At 36.7% G+C, this 21,117-nt stretch overlaps 2 protein-coding genes across 4 annotated transcripts in view; one reads left to right on the top strand and one right to left on the bottom strand.

Annotated features, from left to right (window-relative positions):
- The window catches only part of LOC127833413 (thimet oligopeptidase-like), a 388,329-nt gene that overhangs the window by 113,232 nt on the left and 253,980 nt on the right, over positions 1 to 21,117 (bottom strand). The window lies entirely within an intron of this gene.
- LOC127835682 (uncharacterized) overlaps positions 20,893 to 21,117 on the top strand; it is a 5,826-nt gene continuing 5,601 nt past the window's right edge. The window contains exon 1 of the mRNA XM_052362119.1: positions 20,893 to 21,074. Coding sequence (XP_052218079.1) covers positions 20,893 to 21,074 — 182 coding nt within the window. The remainder of the gene's footprint in view (positions 21,075 to 21,117) is intronic.

Below are 21,117 nucleotides of genomic sequence, written 5' to 3'. Positions count from 1 at the left end.
TGAAAATTTATTTCAACAAAATCAATGTTCTATGAAATGCTTTTTATGAATAGAGGGTCACCTGCAAATACCACTTATATATCGTTAAGCCTGATGTTTTTTAATAATTGAGAAACAGAAGAATATAGTCGCTTGTTATGTTCTTACAACTCGGATTGAAATTATTTTGAACTGGTTCCAATGGCATGCCCCGAGCTTAAATAATATTTTTATTTATTTCTTATGAGTATAGTTTGTCGTATAATCAAAGAGGGAATTTCCGTAAATCTAAGAGTAACGGCTCTTTATAAGAATTTCTCTCACGATGAAGTTTCTTGAAAGCCCTGCTTTGTACATATGTCAGGCATAAAATTAGGTGTGCATTAATCATTTATAGTTAACCCATTTATGCCTAGCGTCTACAAAAAAGGCCTTGGCAAACAGCGTAGACCCAGATGAGACGTCGCATGATTAATTAAGAAGGATGGGAGAGTCCACTAGGCATAAATGGGTTAATAAGTGAGGTACTTTACGCACATGCATTAAGCGCGTTTTTCTACGGATTTTATTTTATTTAATAGTTGTTTCAGTTTAAATGTTAAGTGTGGTAGAAGTTTAAGCGTGCATTGTGACCATGAATCCCTTAACACATCGTGTCACATATAAACTTATGTTATTTCGCTAGTAATAATATTATCCAAAACTAGTATATAGACAATAAGTGATTCTTTTTTTGCAAAAGAAATTGTAGAAAGGTTATGTTATATATAATGTATTGGTATCAACTGGTGAAGAAACAAAAGGTCGCGTGTGATACAACAAAGGAAAAACACCGATATCTGTATAAAGTGAATTATTGTACAAAAATATACAGCGCATGTTGTATAAATGTACATTGCCTAATAACCAAATAGAGTTGTCGTTCCATACTTTCACAAACATACACGTAATATAACCGACGTGCTCGAGATTGGACATTGATCAAGACCAGGGTAACGATGAGATATGCGCACTTAATCGTATGATAACTCAGTACATTATTATGTCATACGATTGTTCTGAGTGCGCTTGCTGCCGGCAAAAAAAATCTTGTGGGGCATCGAAAAATACACATTCGGATGGACAGCGTAATATATGTTTAAACGTTCTGAGCAGAACTTAATTGGTCACCAACGTTATTATAGAGTATACACATATCAAGAACAATAATCTGTCAACCAACAACAAAAAAATATTGATGTTTGGTTAAAATACATACAGATTGCCAAGACCATGTTTTTAATTGTACGCGTTCTTGAACATGAAACGCTACTTGGCAATAAGTGTCATTTACATGACTTATTTAATATAATTGGTTTAAATATTTCACAAAAGGACTTTTATTATATTAGATTATAACGTTGCAACTTCCAATTGAATCTTCATATGCACATTCGATAGTCTTAGATATATTAGAAGATAAACATATCCTGGTAAATTAAGAATAGAAATGTTAAATCCATAAGCCTACACATTTACACTTGGCGTATACTCTTCGATTTATATTGCTTGGTTACTTCAAACAATAGTGCGTGTCATTGTGTGTGCACTAGGGAAAGGTAAACTTAACACGTAAATCTAATAATGAACTAGGTTGTCATTGAATAAAACAACGAATAGATGTACTGCAATTAATATTGGTGGTTGATTTATTTCTCTCGTTGGTTCATTCTGATTTATAATTTATAGAAAGAACATTCCAGTTCCGTTTTCGATTTGAATAAGGAACAAGTTCCTTATTCCATCTGAATAAGGAACTAGATTATCTATATTTAAAACAAAGTAAAAATTTATTGCAATTAGTATTTTAAATATACGACCTTAATATATAATGATTTTGATTTATATGTGGCTCACTTTCGATCAATTACATTGATGTTTAACTCAGGAAATGCCAGTTCCTAATCCGGCTTAAATAAGGAACTTATTCAGCGCCGAAAAAGGCTTTGGAAATTTAAGTAAAAACAAACATGTTGAAAAGTACACGATTGCACTTTTATATCACATAAATATAAAATTATGTTATATGCTTTAGTTTTTGTTGATGTTAAGTAAGTATTCGAATTAGAAAATGCCGGTTCGGTTTAAAGGGGCCTTTTCACAGATTTTGGCATTTTTTAACTTATTCATTAAATGCTTTATATCGATAAATGTAAACATTGGATCGTAAAAGCTCCAGTAAAAAATCAAGAATAAAATTAACAAGAAATATCTTTAAAAAAAGATATACGGCGTTGATTGTGGTTGCAGTTAATGAAAGGTAAAGACTTCAATGAATGAGATCAAAGATAGCGAATGTCTTTTTCTGTGCAGTTCTTAGCTGCAGCAAACGCAGTACGGGATGATACGCGGAGTTGTCGCGGCTTATTTTACATTATTACATATTGCTGGTCATAAACGTATAGATACAAAACAGAAAACCAAAGAAGAATGGAAGTGAAATTAAAACATATGAGTCAACCGGCCACACGCGAAGTATCCGTATATATTTTAAATATTTATACGCGCGTTCTTTGAACAAACCTGTTTTAGTGGTTTGTCTGGCGTTGCTATTTGATTCGATTGTTAACAGTATCGAGAATCATTGCGCTCATGCTTAATTCATTAGTCAATATCATGGCATAATTCTTGTTAAATTAATTAAAAATAATATTTATCATGGTATTGTTGTAAAACACATTAAGAATCTATTATTGACATACCATATGGTATCGCTGGATATCTTCATTTAACATCTGTCTGGTCTAAAGAAAATTCCAGTTCACCTAGTTCACGTTATAGCGTCTTTATTCGATTATTTTCCTGGCCGCGAACTCCGATCAGCACATAGGGTAGAGACGCAGCGATGACCTGTATGTAAACTCTGACATTCACACACAGTGGCCGCAAATTGACCCGATATACCTCGCGAGTTGAAATGCAATGCATTAAAGTGAGTCTTCGCTTCCACTGCTCTCTATACTTTAACATGTTGACATGTTGACAGGAATATGGAAGTTAGTAATAAATATGAGAAAATAGCCTTTAAGTGCAAACGTTCTCGCGCTGAAAATCTTCTGAAAATAAAAGGTGGACGCACAAACTGTATTGATGTCGAGATTGAGTGTAAAACTGTTCTATCTATTAAGCCTTTTCATTAGATATAAAATTGTTTCATGCTGAACACGCAGTAAAACAGTGTTACAAAGACGCGGACATGTTTCCAATGTTCTGGTCGTATTCTCAAATCAGCCAATGCAGTCAATGAAGTGTATTCATCTGTACTTGGCTGCGGGAAGTTTTATTTGAATTCTATTGGACGCTAACAAAGGTCAGGCTAAGGTGAAAAGCTGGCTTAATACAGCTTACGCCGAAAAAAAGGAAAAGAACATTGATCGGACCAGGTTTCGAACCAGTGACCCCTGGAGTCCTGCCAGAGTCCTGAAGTAAAAACGCTTTAGCCTACTGAGCTATTCCGCCGATTACACGTAAATGATGTATTTTAGACCTTATATAAGCAATCTTCGTAGTTTCACAAAATTTAACGACAAAAACAGAACTCTCCAAATTATTCAATCGTTTCGCGTTGCAACGCTTTATAATTTTTAGGTTTTAAAATCGTCAAAAGATGCATATAATGGCTATATTAGACCATGGTAAATGTTCAGTATTACTGTTTCCTCACAAATATCATAACTAAAACGAAAATTTGCGAATCTGAAACAACTTTTTTCAATTTTGTCAATTTACCAAAGCGTGAAAAGATCCCTTTAAATAAGAAATCCTACGCAAGTGCGAAGAAAAAACATGAATATGTAACGTAATACATAAAGTAAATGTGATCGAATTACCGGTATTTTGTTTTGATTAAGTTGAGAATTGTATGCATTTTTTTCTTTCAAACCCTTTATCAAATATGTTAAGCTTGAATAAGGAACTGTTCCTTATTCGAAAAAGGAATTAGAAACTAGGACAAAGGAACCAACTTACTCCCTATCATGTATTTTTTTTTTGGGAGGATACGTCAAATATGTTTTGTGCTCATGTAGTTGGACGTAATGTTTCATGGTTTAAACGAAAATGAACTGTTTCGAGCACGTGCGTATTGTTTATATCTCCTTTATTTAGATGCATTGTTCACATATTTTTCGATGTCATGTTTTCCTAATGTAAATCAACTGCATAATGTACACATATACTGATTCGGATGTCAACCTTTCCAGAGATAAGTGAACTGTATATCTTGCTGATGTATACTGATACTGAGAAACTTAAATACATATTTACAGATGAGAGGTTGCTTTATATATCAGCCAAATCCTGCTTTAGTATTCTCAAAGAAAGAAGGAATATTTTATATTCAAAATGAATTGTATATACTTAAGTTTTATGCTGTACATTTAGTAAGATAGTTTATAGACTAGTCTAGGTTTAAAAAAAACAAATGGTATTTTAATGTATGAACAATATTGACAAGTGTAAATAAAACCACATAGTCTTAGCAACAATAACTTATTTGAATAGAAGTAAGTTTTAACGATGTGGAATTCATTTGTTAGTCAATAATTGTTAATGTATATAAGTATGTAATTATATAGTCTCTTATACATCATTTTATAATTGGTCGCATACATGTAACTGTGCTTTTATATGTATTTTAATTGTTTATGTATTGCGAATGAGACTCTAATAAAACATTGAATTGAATTGTATTTTCATTATTTATTTTTCCTAACATAAAGACAAGTATGTCGTTCACTTTTAATTTTATGTTATGTTTTTTCCCCGGAGATAAATATCGTATTTATCTTTAATATGTAGTTCTGGCAAACGTGTGCTTGTTTGTTTTAAGTATTTTGGCGTAATGTATATATTGTTTTGGGTTCTTTGTTTCTCCTAGGCAAGACGTCACGATCTTCATCATATTGGCGAGTATACCTAAAACGTCCAAATCGTGGCTGCCTTAAATTTTCCACGCCGGCATTATAGTTAATATTCAAAAGTTTTACATCGAGATATCCTTTCGTCAATGTGTTAATTCTATAATTGCACGTACTATGCTTGTCAAAATAAATTCGTGTTAAATCATACATGGCATGTGTTAGCAAAATAAATACTTGTAAAGTGACACATTTTATATTTGAAGATAAAAAAATTCGTGTACAGTGTTTTACCACAGCATATAATTAAACAGGACAAAACACATAACCTACCATTTACATGTGTATGACAGGTGTATTATGCATACAAAACATTTTCACTATTCCACAATTACGAACGAGAGCGCCGATGGCGCTCAAAGCATAGTTGCAAGATACAGGGAAGATGCTGCTGAAGTAAATGTTAAGGTCAAAATATACTAAATAGTTTCCTTATATGTTTCGATATAAAAGCGACAACTTCGAGCGAAAATAAATACAACAGTTTGCACATAGAGACCCCCATAACCATACCTTTTCTTGACGGGCATTCTGAGCTGAATCGATTTAAGCAATAAAAAAGATATGTCATGTTCAAACCAAAAAAGAATTAGACTCAAATAAAAAAAAATCTAGTGGATTGTAACCTTTTGCAGTGCCATTTTTTACTTTAATCTCCAACTTTATCCTATTTCAGGGATTTAGTAGTGAACACCTATGCTTACCCTCTCAATATCTCCAAACGATAAAACCAGAACAACAGTCTAAAGTGTATAACATGCCTTCGAGGAAAATATGATGATTTGTTTAGAGAGTACAGCCTTCATGACTCGATTATTGAGTATATTGTAACCTTAACGATTGCTGACATCACGAGTCGCCCCCCTTGTTACCAATATGTTCTATTTTTAGAAACGGGAATTCCAAATAGTGACGAATGTGAATGGTTACAAAATGACATAACTATGAAAATAAATACGTAGAATTACATTATTTTACGCATACCATTATGCAACCATCCGTTTTCTTTTCCGACTTAATACATTTACAGATTTCCATTTAATTTTTTACAGACACAACACTCGTACAGAATTCGCGCGAATCCATTAAATCCGATGCCACATTTAAACCGTTAGCTCTACTCGTAACGTTAATTTCTGGCTAAAAGTAAATCATTTTAACTTCAATTAACACATCTCTATTACTTTCAAACTCTACTTCATCAAATCCATAGAAAGGCAGGTCAGAATCCATGTCATAAATCAGAAAACATTTGACCTCTCACAGAACAGTAAACAAAGGAAATAGAAATTAGGTGTGAGGTCACTATCAACAAGAACAGAATTGTTTTACGAACGAAATTTGTTTTAGTTTCTTAGAAGGTTTTTTCACGTAAAACGGTCTTAGAAAAATTCACTAAAAACGGTGTCAGCAATATTCTTGGAAGAAAACGTTAGAAAAACGTTTCAAAAAAAAAATTGTAAGAATTACCATAAACTAAATTAAAAAGATATTTCGTCTGATTTTTGATCAGGTAAGGCTTCATAATGGACAACCGATCGATGTGTGTTTTCGAAATGTCGTATATACCTTAAGCATAGGTGCGTTGCACCTATGCTAAAAATCAGACTTTGTCAGCTTTATGGTAATGAAGGAACAATACAAACGGCTAGGCATATATGCAATATTTCTTCGGAAAAACATTATTCATGTTTTTTCGGCATGCTTTATAGATAGAGCAAATAAAAGTAATGTATGGTAAAGCTCGTAAGTGGTGTGCCTTCTTATCTTAAGGTCTTAGTCTTTAGCGAAAACTTTTCTTTACTTTTCAGATTATATTTAAAAAAAGCACCACAACAGAGCTATATCAATAGACATATACGTAAATATCCAACTGATTTGGAACGATATAGTAGTTCTAGTACTACGAATGGACTGAGGATAGTATGGTTTTTGTTGTTTGGTACTTGTCTATATGATTTTAAATATATTTGAATAGTATAATATATATACGATGGAGTCAATGTCTTGGTAGTTTCGTTGACAAACTTCCATAAAAACTGTATGCCCAGGCATGCGCACAATATATGCAATGAAATAGTTACCTGACCGAAGCTGTTTACATGTACATGCAGCATTATATCGTGTTTCATAGTATTCTTACCAATTAAACACGATCGAGATTAGTTCATCTAAAGAAAAATGATGCAGGCATGGTATTTTTTATCAACTATAACGAACGTCTAAAGAGCAGAAAAAGTGGTGTTTACTATTCAGCGATAAGAGAAATTATTGATTCACTCTCTTTTAAAATATGCTAGTCAGCTGTTGTTTGTACCTACCGCGCGTGCTCAAATATCGGAAAAACCCAGACTTGAGAATTCCGAATAACAACTATTAACTGAAGATAACTGTATTTATTGATCATTCAAAACTCGGGCAGCATTCTGAGATTTGAATCACAGCGCTTAAGAAATACCGTTGCAAATGTCCACGAATTGCATCCATCCATTCAGTAAACGTACGTATCGACCTGTAATATACTGAAAATACCACAACCTTGTACATTGACTGATAGCAATCGCTGATAGCAACCCTCCAGTAATTACTTGATGGCAAACGTGCTGACGTGCAACTAATCAGCGCAACAGGGTCTTTTGTTGTCTGATTTATTTATGTGTCAGTTTAAACTAAATGTTGAAATAATTTATCGTATGCGTTCACCATTATGTTATTATGAGTCTTGTATTACGTAACAATTGTCATTTTTAATTCGTGTATATATCAGATGTCACCACATTGGTTTTTATTGTACAATGTCACCATTCTTGTAATTTATGTAACTATTACGACGATACATGCCAGAACTGAGAAGTAAATAGTTTATTTTCTCGCATTCTTACAGTTTCGAAAATACAGAATCTGTTCAGAATTATATGCGGAGAACTCTCGATCAGTGTCAAAAAGGTAGTTTATATACTTGTACAATACGACAACATTCGAAACCTAATTTATTCTATGCATAGATATCCTATCATTTTTACGTAAGTTTCATTAATCAGAATATCATCTAAATTTCGGTGATAGATAATAAGACAGAAAGCGACGCTATCAATCGTAATAATTTACCCCAGCTTAAAATGCTAAGTTAATTGATGTTTTCAGGGCAAATAAACATGCTTTGTCTTGAAACTTTATTTGTGCTGATGTGTACATAAAAATGATAAAGAAGCATTACCAGGAGAGACATATATGCCCAAACATTTTTTATCTGAAGTTAATGACCACGTACCAATATAATACAGGAAACTATATTCAATAAGACATTAAAGAAAAAATAATATAAAGTACAACCAACAAGGTGATCTTCCATCGACGCTTCGGAATACAAAAAGAGTAAATTCAATGACCAATTGCATCTATAATATACGAAAGAATATACTACGACATGAAAGCAAATTAATATAAAGCACACACTACAAGGTGATCATCCATCGACCACTTGGAGTATAAACGGGACAATTCGTGTTGGTGTGTTTTAACCCATTCATGCCTAGCGTCTAGAAAAAAGGCCTTAGCAAACAGCGTTGACCCAGATGAGACGCCGCATGATGCAGTGTCTCATCAGGGTTTGCGCCGTTTGCTTAAAGGAATTTCTGTAAGAAATATTCCAGAAGAGAAATAAATATACTAGACTTCCCTAATTTTGTAAATAAATTGATCCAATTTAGAAGGATGGGAGAGTCCACTAGGCATAAATGGGTTAAATATAAACAATTGGCGAGGTCGGGTTTTAACGTTTCGATACGGTAGTCCGATAAGTGCAAATTGAGATAAGTTTATATTGACTTAAAGGGAGCGGGGATTCTCAATGGTGTCCGGTAATACAAATAAAAGGTCAATATTCGAATCTTCCACGTTGTTTTTTTTTATCGCAGTCCGAAACGTTTGATTCATTTTTGTTGTCATTTTTTTAGCAATTTTGGTTAAGACAATATTTTAAAAGGCGTGATTTTTTATAGAAGATAAAATGATTGCTGAATATTAACGTGAAGCGTTTAGGATGTATAAAACATATGATAAAGTTGGACATTTGTCCGCTTAGTTTGGCTTGTTGCTTTTAGCTAATGAGACAGGTCGTAGAGGAAAAAGACATTGTCGCCACAAGGTGAACATTTGTGGTAACTTCGTCCTAACATTACATTATTAGGATACCGCCGGAAGAAAGATGTTTAAAGCTCGAAGTTGACCTTTGACCCCCAAAGTGTGACATTATATGTTGAGCTTAGGACACATATTTTTACTTTATTCACGATTATTTTATATTACCCATTTTTATTTAAATAAAAATACCTTATTATCAATCATCGGGTGGGGATAATATTTTCTGAAAAGTTCTTCAATCATGAAGGGGAATTTGTACCTTAGAATATTTTTTTATTTTGCAATTTTAGTGTAAACCATACCTCCAGTCTTATGGGGAGGGGGGGGGGGGTACATCTTATGTGTTATTCTTCGGGTTAAATTTAAATAAATATAACCTACTTTTTAACATACATAAGTCAAAGTGTCAAAATTACAGTAAAGTGGAAACAATAGAAGCTGATTTATGTTAAATCCGGATAATGTTAATTTGCATGTATTTAATGTGAATTTGTTTAAAGGCCGCTTTCATTTATAACGGCAAGCTTGCAACGGCTGAGTGCTCTGTTTCGGTATCAGCTGTGTAACAGAGCGACTCTGGTCCCTGGCCGTCTTTACCTTATATGGTAATCATAACCATATATGTCACAACACAAACATCTATAAATAAACGTTATGAATGAGTGTAATATGACCATATATGAAGAAAGCGTAATCAAATAACGTGCGAGGTGTACCGAATGGAGAAACAAGAAAAAACATCGTTGGAATAATCTCCCCTTTTGATTGCACACGAGCTTTCAAACGGTTGAGTCGCGGGTCGTTTTGACTCGCGGTATTTCATTAGCGCCCTCTGGATTGTGTTTGTAAACAAACCTGCGTGACCTACTTTTGAAATCTGACAGAAAACATCTTTTGCTGCCAGTATGAATAGATTTTTGGTAAGTAACTACCCAAAAACGATTTAAAACATCATTTTAAACCAAAATTATGTAAAAATCCATGTTAAAATCAAATTTCCCTTTCAACTAATTCACTTTTTCGTCTGCTTGCGGTTGCTTAGGTCAGACACTACCAATATTATGCTCTTTGTGAAGGGGTTACACACCACCGACTTTTTAAAATTATTTCGATAGGTCAGACTCTATAAACACTTCAATATTTAGCTAATTGATTTGAGGGTTGAAGTTAGATTAAACTCAATTTATTTATTTTTTCAGATTAGAGAGTCAAATCATAAGAAGAAGCCTTACGATAAGGGGTGAATTTAGTGTGTGTGCACATTGGGTACATCTGAGCTTCTGCACTGATGTACGTTTCTTGAGGCGAGATAGCTTCTTCAGGTGTCCCCATTGCGCAGAAGAATGAATGAACATGAACAGTTATTTGAATATTGAGAATTAAAATTAGACACTGCTTGAACATAACTGTGATATTTATTTTATTTGATGTCTTAAATTCCATATGTTCTAATTGTTATATACGTTATTGATTGTTACTTTGAATGGTATGTCAGATCTTTATGTTTATTCATGTTAAATTTAATATTAGTGTCGTTTAACCTATTTACCGCGAGTCAACCAGGAGGGTAAATAAACAACAATGGCGGACAGTGATGTTGTTTTTGTTGATACCGCAGTTTAAATTGAAGGATTTTTGTCATAAAAAGGCTATTTTCCAATGAAGTTAAGTCAGATATGTTTGTCTTAAAAATTATTTATCTGATATTTGAACATGGTTTCTAGACGCAAATGAATATTCCTTAAGTACCGCGACTCACCCGGGTTGCAGGCTACGTTTGTGACATTGTTTTGAGATCAAGAAGTCATTTCGGCGCTTATATATTTCAGTTTTGTTTTTGAACTTGCAATAGCTATCTTTTAATTGTGATTTGGTGTATTTCGACGTTGTAAAGTGTATAATTCAAAGTGGCATTCATTTTCGCGACCTAGTCCTAGTAACTCGGTGTGAGTGAACGAAGGATTGGGGGCAGTCTACAGTTTTTCTGGAAAATCCCCAGGCCGACAAGCACTGGTCTGCAAAACACCCTCAAAACAAGGCCTTCAGTCACAACCTGAAAATATATTCAGACCATATTCATTGCGGCCCGTCAACAGCTTGAAAATAAAGCACAAAACAATGCAGAAAATGCTCTTTAAATTTATATCTGGGGTAAAATAGACCTTTTCGGGGGTCTCGGAAATTGCCCATAAAAACCCCATTTTTACATAAACCCGGCAATCACATTTAACTTTCCGGGTAAGAATACGCACACAGTCGACAACATGCTTCGCACTATCAAAGCAAATGCTTTCAAACTAACCCAAACAAAATGGGTCATTACCATTGAACTTTTTTGCACTGCTAACTTATTTAAACCCACCGTTGAAATCTGTCAAATGCCGGCTGTTTCAAGCAGAAAGTACATGTGTTTACTTCTCACTCAGCATGTTGTTGTTGTTGACTAAAATTCAGGTCATTTAGTTTCGAATTACTCAAAACATGTGAAATTACTAGAATATTGACCATTTATACTTACATTTCAGCTCCTGGAGTCAAAAAACAATTTCTTTTAGGCCATACACCTTAAATTCAGGAAATTGACCGGGGCCAATGCGCAGATAAGGCTAAAAAACTGTAGACTGCCTCCTTAAGATAGCAGTCAAAAGTTTTAAACCCATCTAAATTTGAATTATTTGTATACTTCAGTCAATTCTGGATGAAACTGGGTGGTTTTCTTTGTGAAATAACTACAATGTACAATTGCATACTATTTTTAGTGAGCATATCAGAGGCGGCATTTTCACGCAACTTTTTGGTCATTTTTTTGGTTTTCTACCCAAGTCTAAAAATCACTCAGTTTGCACAGATATGAAATGTAGGTATAATCATATTGCCACAAATGACTCCTAATGAGTTTCATCTTTGATCCTGAGTAAAAAATTGTTCACAACACTGGTCCAAGTTAAAAAATAAAATGAATTTTGATGATTTTTTCGATAAAATCAGTGTGTTTTACTCACTTTTCATCAAAGTTGATGCACATATAGGGGTTTAAATGGTTTGAAAGGCACTAAATGTTGTATAAATAGTTGATTTAAGTCAACTTGGTATTACTTGCATAAATATCTAAGCCTATGGCACACAGAAACAGAGACTACAGCTCTAAAGCAGATGTGCTTACAATGCAAGGGAGGTAATTCCTATAGCCATATTTGACCATGAAGTTCCAAGTCTTAATACACTCACATTTTTTAGTCTAAATATTTGTCTTATGGTAATATGATGCCATTGAAGCAAGATTAGAGCCCCAAAACAATGACCTGGTGATATTTTGCAGATAAAACCTTCATTTGTGGGAGTCTTTATAGGCCAGGGTATCATTTTTGTGAAAGTTGCTATTCAGTCAACATCTATTTTTCTACTTTGGACATACATTTGTACTTAGTGTGAAAATGCCTTTTAATTACAGAAAAAGCGCGGGGAATATTAGCACACGCAGGAGTAGAGGCAAGAAAGCCACCCAGTTTAAGCTGGGACACAAGCCAAAATGGACTACATCCACTGAAATACACCAACCTGGAGTTTCCAGTGCAAGTTCCGAGGCGCCGAAAGCTTCTAAACGACTGGTACGGCTGACAGACAAGGAAGCCAGGGACAGTCAATTCGTCAGAACCACAGCAGGGTTAGCACAGGCAGACACTCTGGCATACACTCTCAGACCTAAACCTGAAAAGGAAGAAAAAACAGATTGTGAGTGTGACCGCAATGAAAATTTCATTGTGAATAATGAGAAAATGCTGGCACTTATTAAAGATGTACATGCAAGTGGTTGTAAGAAACCAAACATGAAAATGAAAGTTACACGTGCTGGTCTGTGTGTCTACATCTGTGTAAAATGTAGTTACTGTGGATTTAATTCGCAAACATTGCCAATGTCGGACACAATCCAGACCGCAAGAGGCCCCCCTGCAGGATTTTTGAACTATTTAGTAGCAATGCCAGTGCTAAAATCTAAAATTGGAATGGATGATGTAGCTACTGTATTAACATGGCTTAATATTAAGGCGCCATGCAAGCAAACATTTCAAAAAAAGTTTAATGACTTGGGACAAGCACAAACAGAACTGAGCGACAAACAATTGGAACTAAATCAGGACTATGTCGCAAATGTCATGAAAAAAGCCGGCTTCGAACCTGAAGTTGACATCCAATTTGACGTCGCCTACACATGTCGACCCCAGGGGGGATGCGAAAAGTCTACACAAAGCTTTGGGGCCCTGGTAGAACACAATACAGGTCAAAAACTCCCACTTGCCATAGCCATGGCCAACAAGCATTGCAGAAAAAGGTACTGCAGGCATGATAACTGCTCAAAAACCTTTGCAGCTGAGGCCTCGATTGCAAGCAGTGAGCGAGTATTACTTCACAGGTCATTGGATAAAGTGAAAGATGGTCCTTTGGCAGTAAGGTCAATAACCACCGACTCTGGTACGCAATCGGCAAAGGCTATACGGGATTACTATGAGCTTAAAAAGCAAACAAATCACTTAAAAAGCAGACGGCCACCCACTACAAGTGCTTTGTTCACAAGCTGAGAGCTCTCGAAAGACATGTGCGTGCCGCAAAGTCAGACATCAAATCCATTCCAAAAAAGTACAACAAAGACGAATACATGCGTAAGCTGGCCAGCTGCCTCCGCTGCCGAGTGCGCATTGAACTGGAAAGACTGCGAAAACAGAGCTGCAGTGATGAGCTTTTTCTTCGATCGGCCAAATTTGCTATAGAAAACATCATGCATTGCTTCTCCGGAGATCACAAGATGTGCAAGGAACGCTCACGAGTGTGCACCTATCGAGTGACCAGCTCGTACAAACATTTGCCCTATGGAGAGCCACTAGCACTCCAGGAGAGTGACAAGAAAATTATTTTAGGAAACATTAATAAAACATTTGATGCCACGGGGTTGAAAGAAGTGGCAAAGCTCTTTAACACAAATGCTTGTGAGAGCTTAAATGCATCTGTGTTTCATTATGCCCCCAAAACTTCATTCTATGCTAGAAACTTTGCAGCTCTGTGTCATTCTGCAGTTCATACAAGGTCTATGGGGCCCAGCAAATCATCAATGAAGGTGGCAGAAAAGGTGACAGGGAAAAAAAATCAGTTTACATAGCATGATATACAACCAACTGAAGGCCAAGGATCGCAGACGGGAATATGACAGCCGCAGGAAGGCCTCAGTGCGGTACAAAATAGTCAGATTCTACCTTAGAAAGCGGCACGCAAACAGAGCCCTGTACCGGGACGGTCTATATGCCTCTGAAAGTATGCCATCTACAAGTGCTGCTGACCATAGCTATGGACTTAAAGTGTAAAGCAGAAAACCTTGTGATGTACAGTACATGCAAACTGCGAACGGCAACATAACAATAACCTAACTTGTATATTTACCGCAGACCACAGACAGCATTCCCTGAAGCCCCTGTGACCCGAGCATTGACCATTTGTAAGGCACACTTTGCGGGAATTATTAACAGTTACTGGCTCATACGATAAATGCTCTATATTAATGCAAAGCTTATTGTGGCAGAGGTGTGAGATATGGAAATTGCGCTGCAGTGCACTGTGTCCGGGATCACACAAATAGTACTTGAGACGGTGGACTTTTAGCTTGATGCGCTTGCCCGATACAACAACACGGTGCACACCATAGCCGTACCTATCTGTTTCACCAGTCCACAGGCAACACAGACCAACCAACTCACTCTTTTCACCCAGAACAGCTTCCAGTTTCACTACAAGCTGATCCGGGGGAAAACTCGAAAAAAAAGCAGCGGCCATGAGTCACAGGGTCTTAAGCACAGATGAATCTGAAGAAAAGTGAAGTAAATACTCTTAATTTTGTAGCATCACATTCTATTATGCCTATTTAGAAGATTTCACTCTCTGAAATGTAAATTTAAATCACCTACGATAAGTATAGTGGTTAAACTGTCGTGCAAAGTAGGGTTTTATTCAAAAATCAGGCTTACCTCCCCCTACTGAAATGTTAATATCTCTGCTCAAATTGGTCAGAATTGAATGGGAAAACTGTTTTCAGGTGTTGATGATTATATTTTATCAAAAAATGTCACATTTGACTATGCTGCCTTGGATGTGAAATTTGGCATTTTTTACCTTAAGATAGCAGTCAAAAGTTTTAAACCCATCTAAATTTGAATTATTTGTATACTTCAGTCAATTCTGGATGAAACTGGGTGGTTTTCTTTGTGAAATAACTACAATGTACAATTGCATACTATTTTTAGTGAGCATATCAGAGGCGGCATTTTCACGCAACTTTTTGGTCATTTTTTTGGTTTTCTACCCAAGTCTAAAAATCACTCAGTTTGCACAGATATGAAATGTAGGTATAATCATATTGCCACAAATGACTCCTAATGAGTTTCATCTTTGATCCTGAGTAAAAAATTGTTCACAACACTGGTCCAAGTTAAAAAATAAAATGAATTTTGATGATTTTTTCGATAAAATCAGTGTGTTTTACTCACTTTTCATCAAAGTTGATGCACATATAGGGGTTTAAATGGTTTGAAAGGCACTAAATGTTGTATAAATAGTTGATTTAAGTCAACTTGGTATTACTTGCATAAATATCTAAGCCTATGGCACACAGAAACAGAGACTACAGCTCTAAAGCAGATGTGCTTACAATGCAAGGGAGGTAATTCCTATAGCCATATTTGACCATGAAGTTCCAAGTCTTAATACACTCACATTTTTTAGTCTAAATATTTGTCTTATGGTAATATGATGCCATTGAAGCAAGATTAGAGCCCCAAAACAATGACCTGGTGATATTTTGCAGATAAAACCTTCATTTGTGGGAGTCTTTATAGGCCAGGGTATCATTTTTGTGAAAGTTGCTATTCAGTCAACATCTATTTTTCTACTTTGGACATACATTTGTACTTAGTGTGAAAATGCCTTTTAATTACAGAAAAAGCGCGGGGAATATTAGCACACGCAGGAGTAGAGGCAAGAAAGCCACCCAGTTTAAGCTGGGACACAAGCCCAAAATGGACTACATCCACTGAAATACACCAACCTGGAGTTTCCAGTGCAAGTTCCGAGGCGCCGAAAGCTTCTAAACGACTGGTACGGCTGACAGACAAGGAAGCCAGGGACAGTCAATTCGTCAGAAACCACAGCAGGGTTAGCACAGGCAGACACTCTGGCATACACTCTCAGACCTAAACCTGAAAAGGAAGAAAAAACAGATTGTGAGTGTGACCGCAATGAAAATTTCATTGTGAATAATGAGAAAATGCTGGCACTTATTAAAGATGTACATGCAAGTGGTTGTAAGAAACCAAACATGAAAATGAAAGTTACACGTGCTGGTCTGTGTGTCTACATCTGTGTAAAATGTAGTTACTGTGGATTTAATTCGCAAACATTGCCAATGTCGGACACAATCCAGACCGCAAGAGGCCCCCCTGCAGGATTTTTGAACTATTTAGTAGCAATGCCAGTGCTAAAATCTAAAATTGGAATGGATGATGTAGCTACTGTATTAACATGGCTTAATATTAAGGCGCCATGCAAGCAAACATTTCAAAAAAAGTTTAATGACTTGGGACAAGCACAAACAGAACTGAGCGACAAACAATTGGAACTAAATCAGGACTATGTCGCAAATGTCATGAAAAAAGCCGGCTTCGAACCTGAAGTTGACATCCAATTTGACGTCGCCTACACATGTCGACCCCAGGGGGGATGCGAAAAGTCTACACAAAGCTTTGGGGCCCTGGTAGAACACAATACAGGTCAAAAACTCCCACTTGCCATAGCCATGGCCAACAAGCATTGCAGAAAAAGGTACTGCAGGCATGATAACTGCTCAAAAACCTTTGCAGCTGAGGCCTCGATTGCAAGCAGTGAGCGAGTATTACTTCACAGGTCATTGGATAAAGTGAAAGATGGTCCTTTGGCAGTAAGGTCAATAACCACCGACTCTGGTACGCAATCGGCAAAGGCTATACGGGATTACTATGAGCTTAAAAAGCAAACAAATCACTTAAAAAAGCAGACGGCCACCCACTACAAGTGCTTTGTTCACAAGCTGAGAGCTCTCGAAAGACATGTGCGTGCCGCAAAGTCAGACATCAAATCCATTCCAAAAAAGTACAACAAAGACGAATACATGCGTAAGCTGGCCAGCTGCCTCCGCTGCCGAGTGCGCATTGAACTGGAAAGACTGCGAAAACAGAGCTGCAGTGATGAGCTTTTTCTTCGATCGGCCAAATTTGCTATAGAAAACATCATGCATTGCTTCTCCGGAGATCACAAGATGTGCAAGGAACGCTCACGAGTGTGCACCTATCGAGTGACCAGCTCGTACAAACATTTGCCCTATGGAGAGCCACTAGCACTCCAGGAGAGTGACAAGAAAATTATTTTAGGAAACATTAATAAAACATTTGATGCCACGGGGTTGAAAGAAGTGGCAAAGCTCTTTAACACAAATGCTTGTGAGAGCTTAAATGCATCTGTGTTTCATTATGCCCCCAAAACTTCATTCTATGCTAGAAACTTTGCAGCTCTGTGTCATTCTGCAGTTCATACAAGGTCTATGGGGCCCAGCAAATCATCAATGAAGGTGGCAGAAAAGGTGACAGGGAAAAAAATCAGTTTACATAGCATGATATACAACCAACTGAAGGCCAAGGATCGCAGACGGGAATATGACAGCCGCAGGAAGGCCTCAGTGCGGTACAAAATAGTCAGATTCTACCTTAGAAAGCGGCACGCAAACAGAGCCCTGTACCGGGACGGTCTATATGCCTCTGAAAGTATGCCATCTACAAGTGCTGCTGACCATAGCTATGGACTTAAAGTGTAAAGCAGAAAACCTTGTGATGTACAGTACATGCAAACTGCGAACGGCAACATAACAATAACCTAACTTGTATATTTACCGCAGACCACAGACAGCATTCCCTGAAGCCCCTGTGACCCGAGCATTGACCATTGTAAGGCACACTTTGCGGGAATTATTAACAGTTACTGGCTCATACGATAAATGCTCTATATTAATGCAAAGCTTATTGTGGCAGAGGTGTGAGATATGGAAATTGCGCTGCAGTGCACTGTGTCCGGGATCACACAAATAGTACTTGAGACGGTGGACTTTTAGCTTGATGCGCTTGCCCGATACAACAACACGGTGCACACCATAGCCGTACCTATCTGTTTCACCAGTCCACAGGCAACACAGACCAACCAACTCACTCTTTTCACCCAGAACAGCTTCCAGTTTCACTACAAGCTGATCCGGGGGAAAACTCGAAAAAAAAAGCAGCGGCCATGAGTCACAGGGTCTTAAGCACAGATGAATCTGAAGAAAAGTGAAGTAAATACTCTTAATTTTGTAGCATCACATTCTATTATGCCTATTTAGAAGATTTCACTCTCTGAAATGTAAATTTAAATCACCTACGATAAGTATAGTGGTTAAACTGTCGTGCAAAGTAGGGTTTTATTCAAAAATCAGGCTTACCTCCCCCTACTGAAATGTTAATATCTCTGCTCAAATTGGTCAGAATTGAATGGGAAAACTGTTTTCAGGTGTTGATGATTATATTTTATCAAAAAATGTCACATTTGACTATGCTGCCTTGGATGTGAAATTTGGCATTTTTTACCTTAAGGGGCAGTCTACAGTTTTTCTGGAAAATCCCCAGGCCGACAAGCACTGGTCTGCAAAACACCCTCAAAACAAGGCCTTCAGTCACAACCTGAAAATATATTCAGACCATATTCATTGCGGCCCGTCAACAGCTTGAAAATAAAGCACAAAAACAATGCAGAAAATGCTCTTTAAATTTATATCTGGGGTAAAATAGACCTTTTCGGGGGTCTCGGAAATTGCCCATAAAAACCCCATTTTTACATAAACCCGGCAATCACATTTAACTTTCCGGGTAAGAATACGCACACAGTCGACAACATGCTTCGCACTATCAAAGCAAATGCTTTCAAACTAACCCAAACAAAATGGGTCATTACCATTGAACTTTTTTGCACTGCTAACTTATTTAAACCCACCGTTGAAATCTGTCAAATGCCGGCTGTTTCAAGCAGAAAGTACATGTGTTTACTTCTCACTCAGCATGTTGTTGTTGTTGACTAAAATTCAGGTCATTTAGTTTCGAATTACTCAAAACATGTGAAATTACTAGAATATTGACCATTTATACTTACATTTCAGCTCCTGGAGTCAAAAAACAATTTCTTTTAGGCCATACACCTTAAATTCAGGAAATTGACCGGGGCCAATGCGCAGATAAGGCTAAAAAAACTGTAGGACTGCCTCCTTAAGATAGCAGTCAAAAGTTTTAAACCCATCTAAATTTGAATTATTTGTATACTTCAGTCATTCTGGATGAAACTGGGTGGTTTTCTTTGTGAAATAACTACAATGTACAATTGCATACTATTTTTAGTGAGCATATCAGAGGCGGGCATTTTCACGCAACTTTTGGTCATTTTTTTGGTTTTCTACCCAAGTCTAAAAATCACTCAGTTTGCACAGATATGAAATGTAGGTATAATCATATTGCCACAAATGACTCCTAATGAGTTTCATCTTTGATCCTGAGTAAAAAATTGTTCACAACACTGGTCCAAGTTAAAAAATAAAATGAATTTTGATGATTTTTTCGATAAAATCAGTGTGTTTTACTCACTTTTCATCAAAGTTGATGCACATATAGGGGTTTAAATGGTTTGAAAGGCACTAAATGTTGTATAAATAGTTGATTTAAGTCAACTTGGTATTACTTGCATAAATATCTAAGCCTATGGCACACAGAACAGAGACTACAGCTCTAAAGCAGATGTGCTTACAATGCAAGGGGAGGTAATTCCTATAGCCATATTTGACCATGAAGTTCCAAGTCTTAATACACTCAACATTTTTTAGTCTAAATATTTGTCTTATGGTAATATGATGCCATTGAAGCAAGATTAGAGCCCCAAAACAATGACCTGGTGATATTTTGCAGATAAACCTTCATTTGTGGGAGTCTTTATAGGCCAGGGTATCATTTTTGTGAAAGTTGCTATTCAGTCAACATCTATTTTTCTACTTTGGACATACATTTGTACTTAGTGTGAAAATGCCTTTTAATTACAGAAAAAGCGCGGGGAATATTAGCACACGCAGGAGTAGAGGCAAGAAAGCCACCCAGTTTAAGCTGGGACACAAGCCAAAATGGACTACATCCACTGAAATACACCAACCTGGAGTTTCCAGTGCAAGTTCCGAGGCGCCGAAAGCTTCTAAACGACTGGTACGGCTGACAGACAAGGAAGCCAGGGACAGTCAATTCGTCAAGAACCACAGCAGGGTTAGCACAGGCAGACACTCTGGCATACACTCTCAGGACCTAAACCTGAAAAGGAAGAAAAAACAGATTGTGAGTGTGACCGCAATGAAAATTTCATTGTGAATAATGAGAAAATGCTGGCACTTATTAAAGATGTACATGCAAAGTGGTTGTAAGAAACCAAACATGAAAATGAAAGTTACACGTGCTGGGTCTGTGTGGCTACATCTGTGTAAAATGTAGTTACTGTGGATTTAATTCGCAAACATTGCCAATGTCGGACACAATCCAGACCGCAAGAGGCCCCCCTGCAGGATTTTGAACTATTTAGTAGCAATGCCAGTGCTAACAAATCTAAAATTGGAATGGATGATGTAGCTACTGTATTAACATGGCTTAATATTAAGGCGCCATGCAAGCAAACATTTCAAAAAAAGTTAATGGACTTGGGACAAGCACAAACAGAACTGAGCGACAAACAATTGGAACTAAATCAGGACTATGTCGCAAATGTCATGAAAAAAGCCGGCTTCGAACCTGAAGTTGACATCCAATTTGACGTCGCCTACACATGTCGACCCCATGGGGGATGCGAAAAAGTCTACACAAAGCTTGGGGCCCGGTTAGAAACACAATACAGGTCAAAAACTCCCACTTGCCATAGC

The sequence above is a fragment of the Dreissena polymorpha genome, chromosome 6 (genome assembly GCF_020536995.1).
Source record: "Dreissena polymorpha isolate Duluth1 chromosome 6, UMN_Dpol_1.0, whole genome shotgun sequence".
NCBI classification, from domain to species: Eukaryota; Metazoa; Mollusca; class Bivalvia; order Myida; family Dreissenidae; genus Dreissena; species Dreissena polymorpha.
This window is presented reverse-complemented; position numbering and strand designations above follow the sequence as displayed.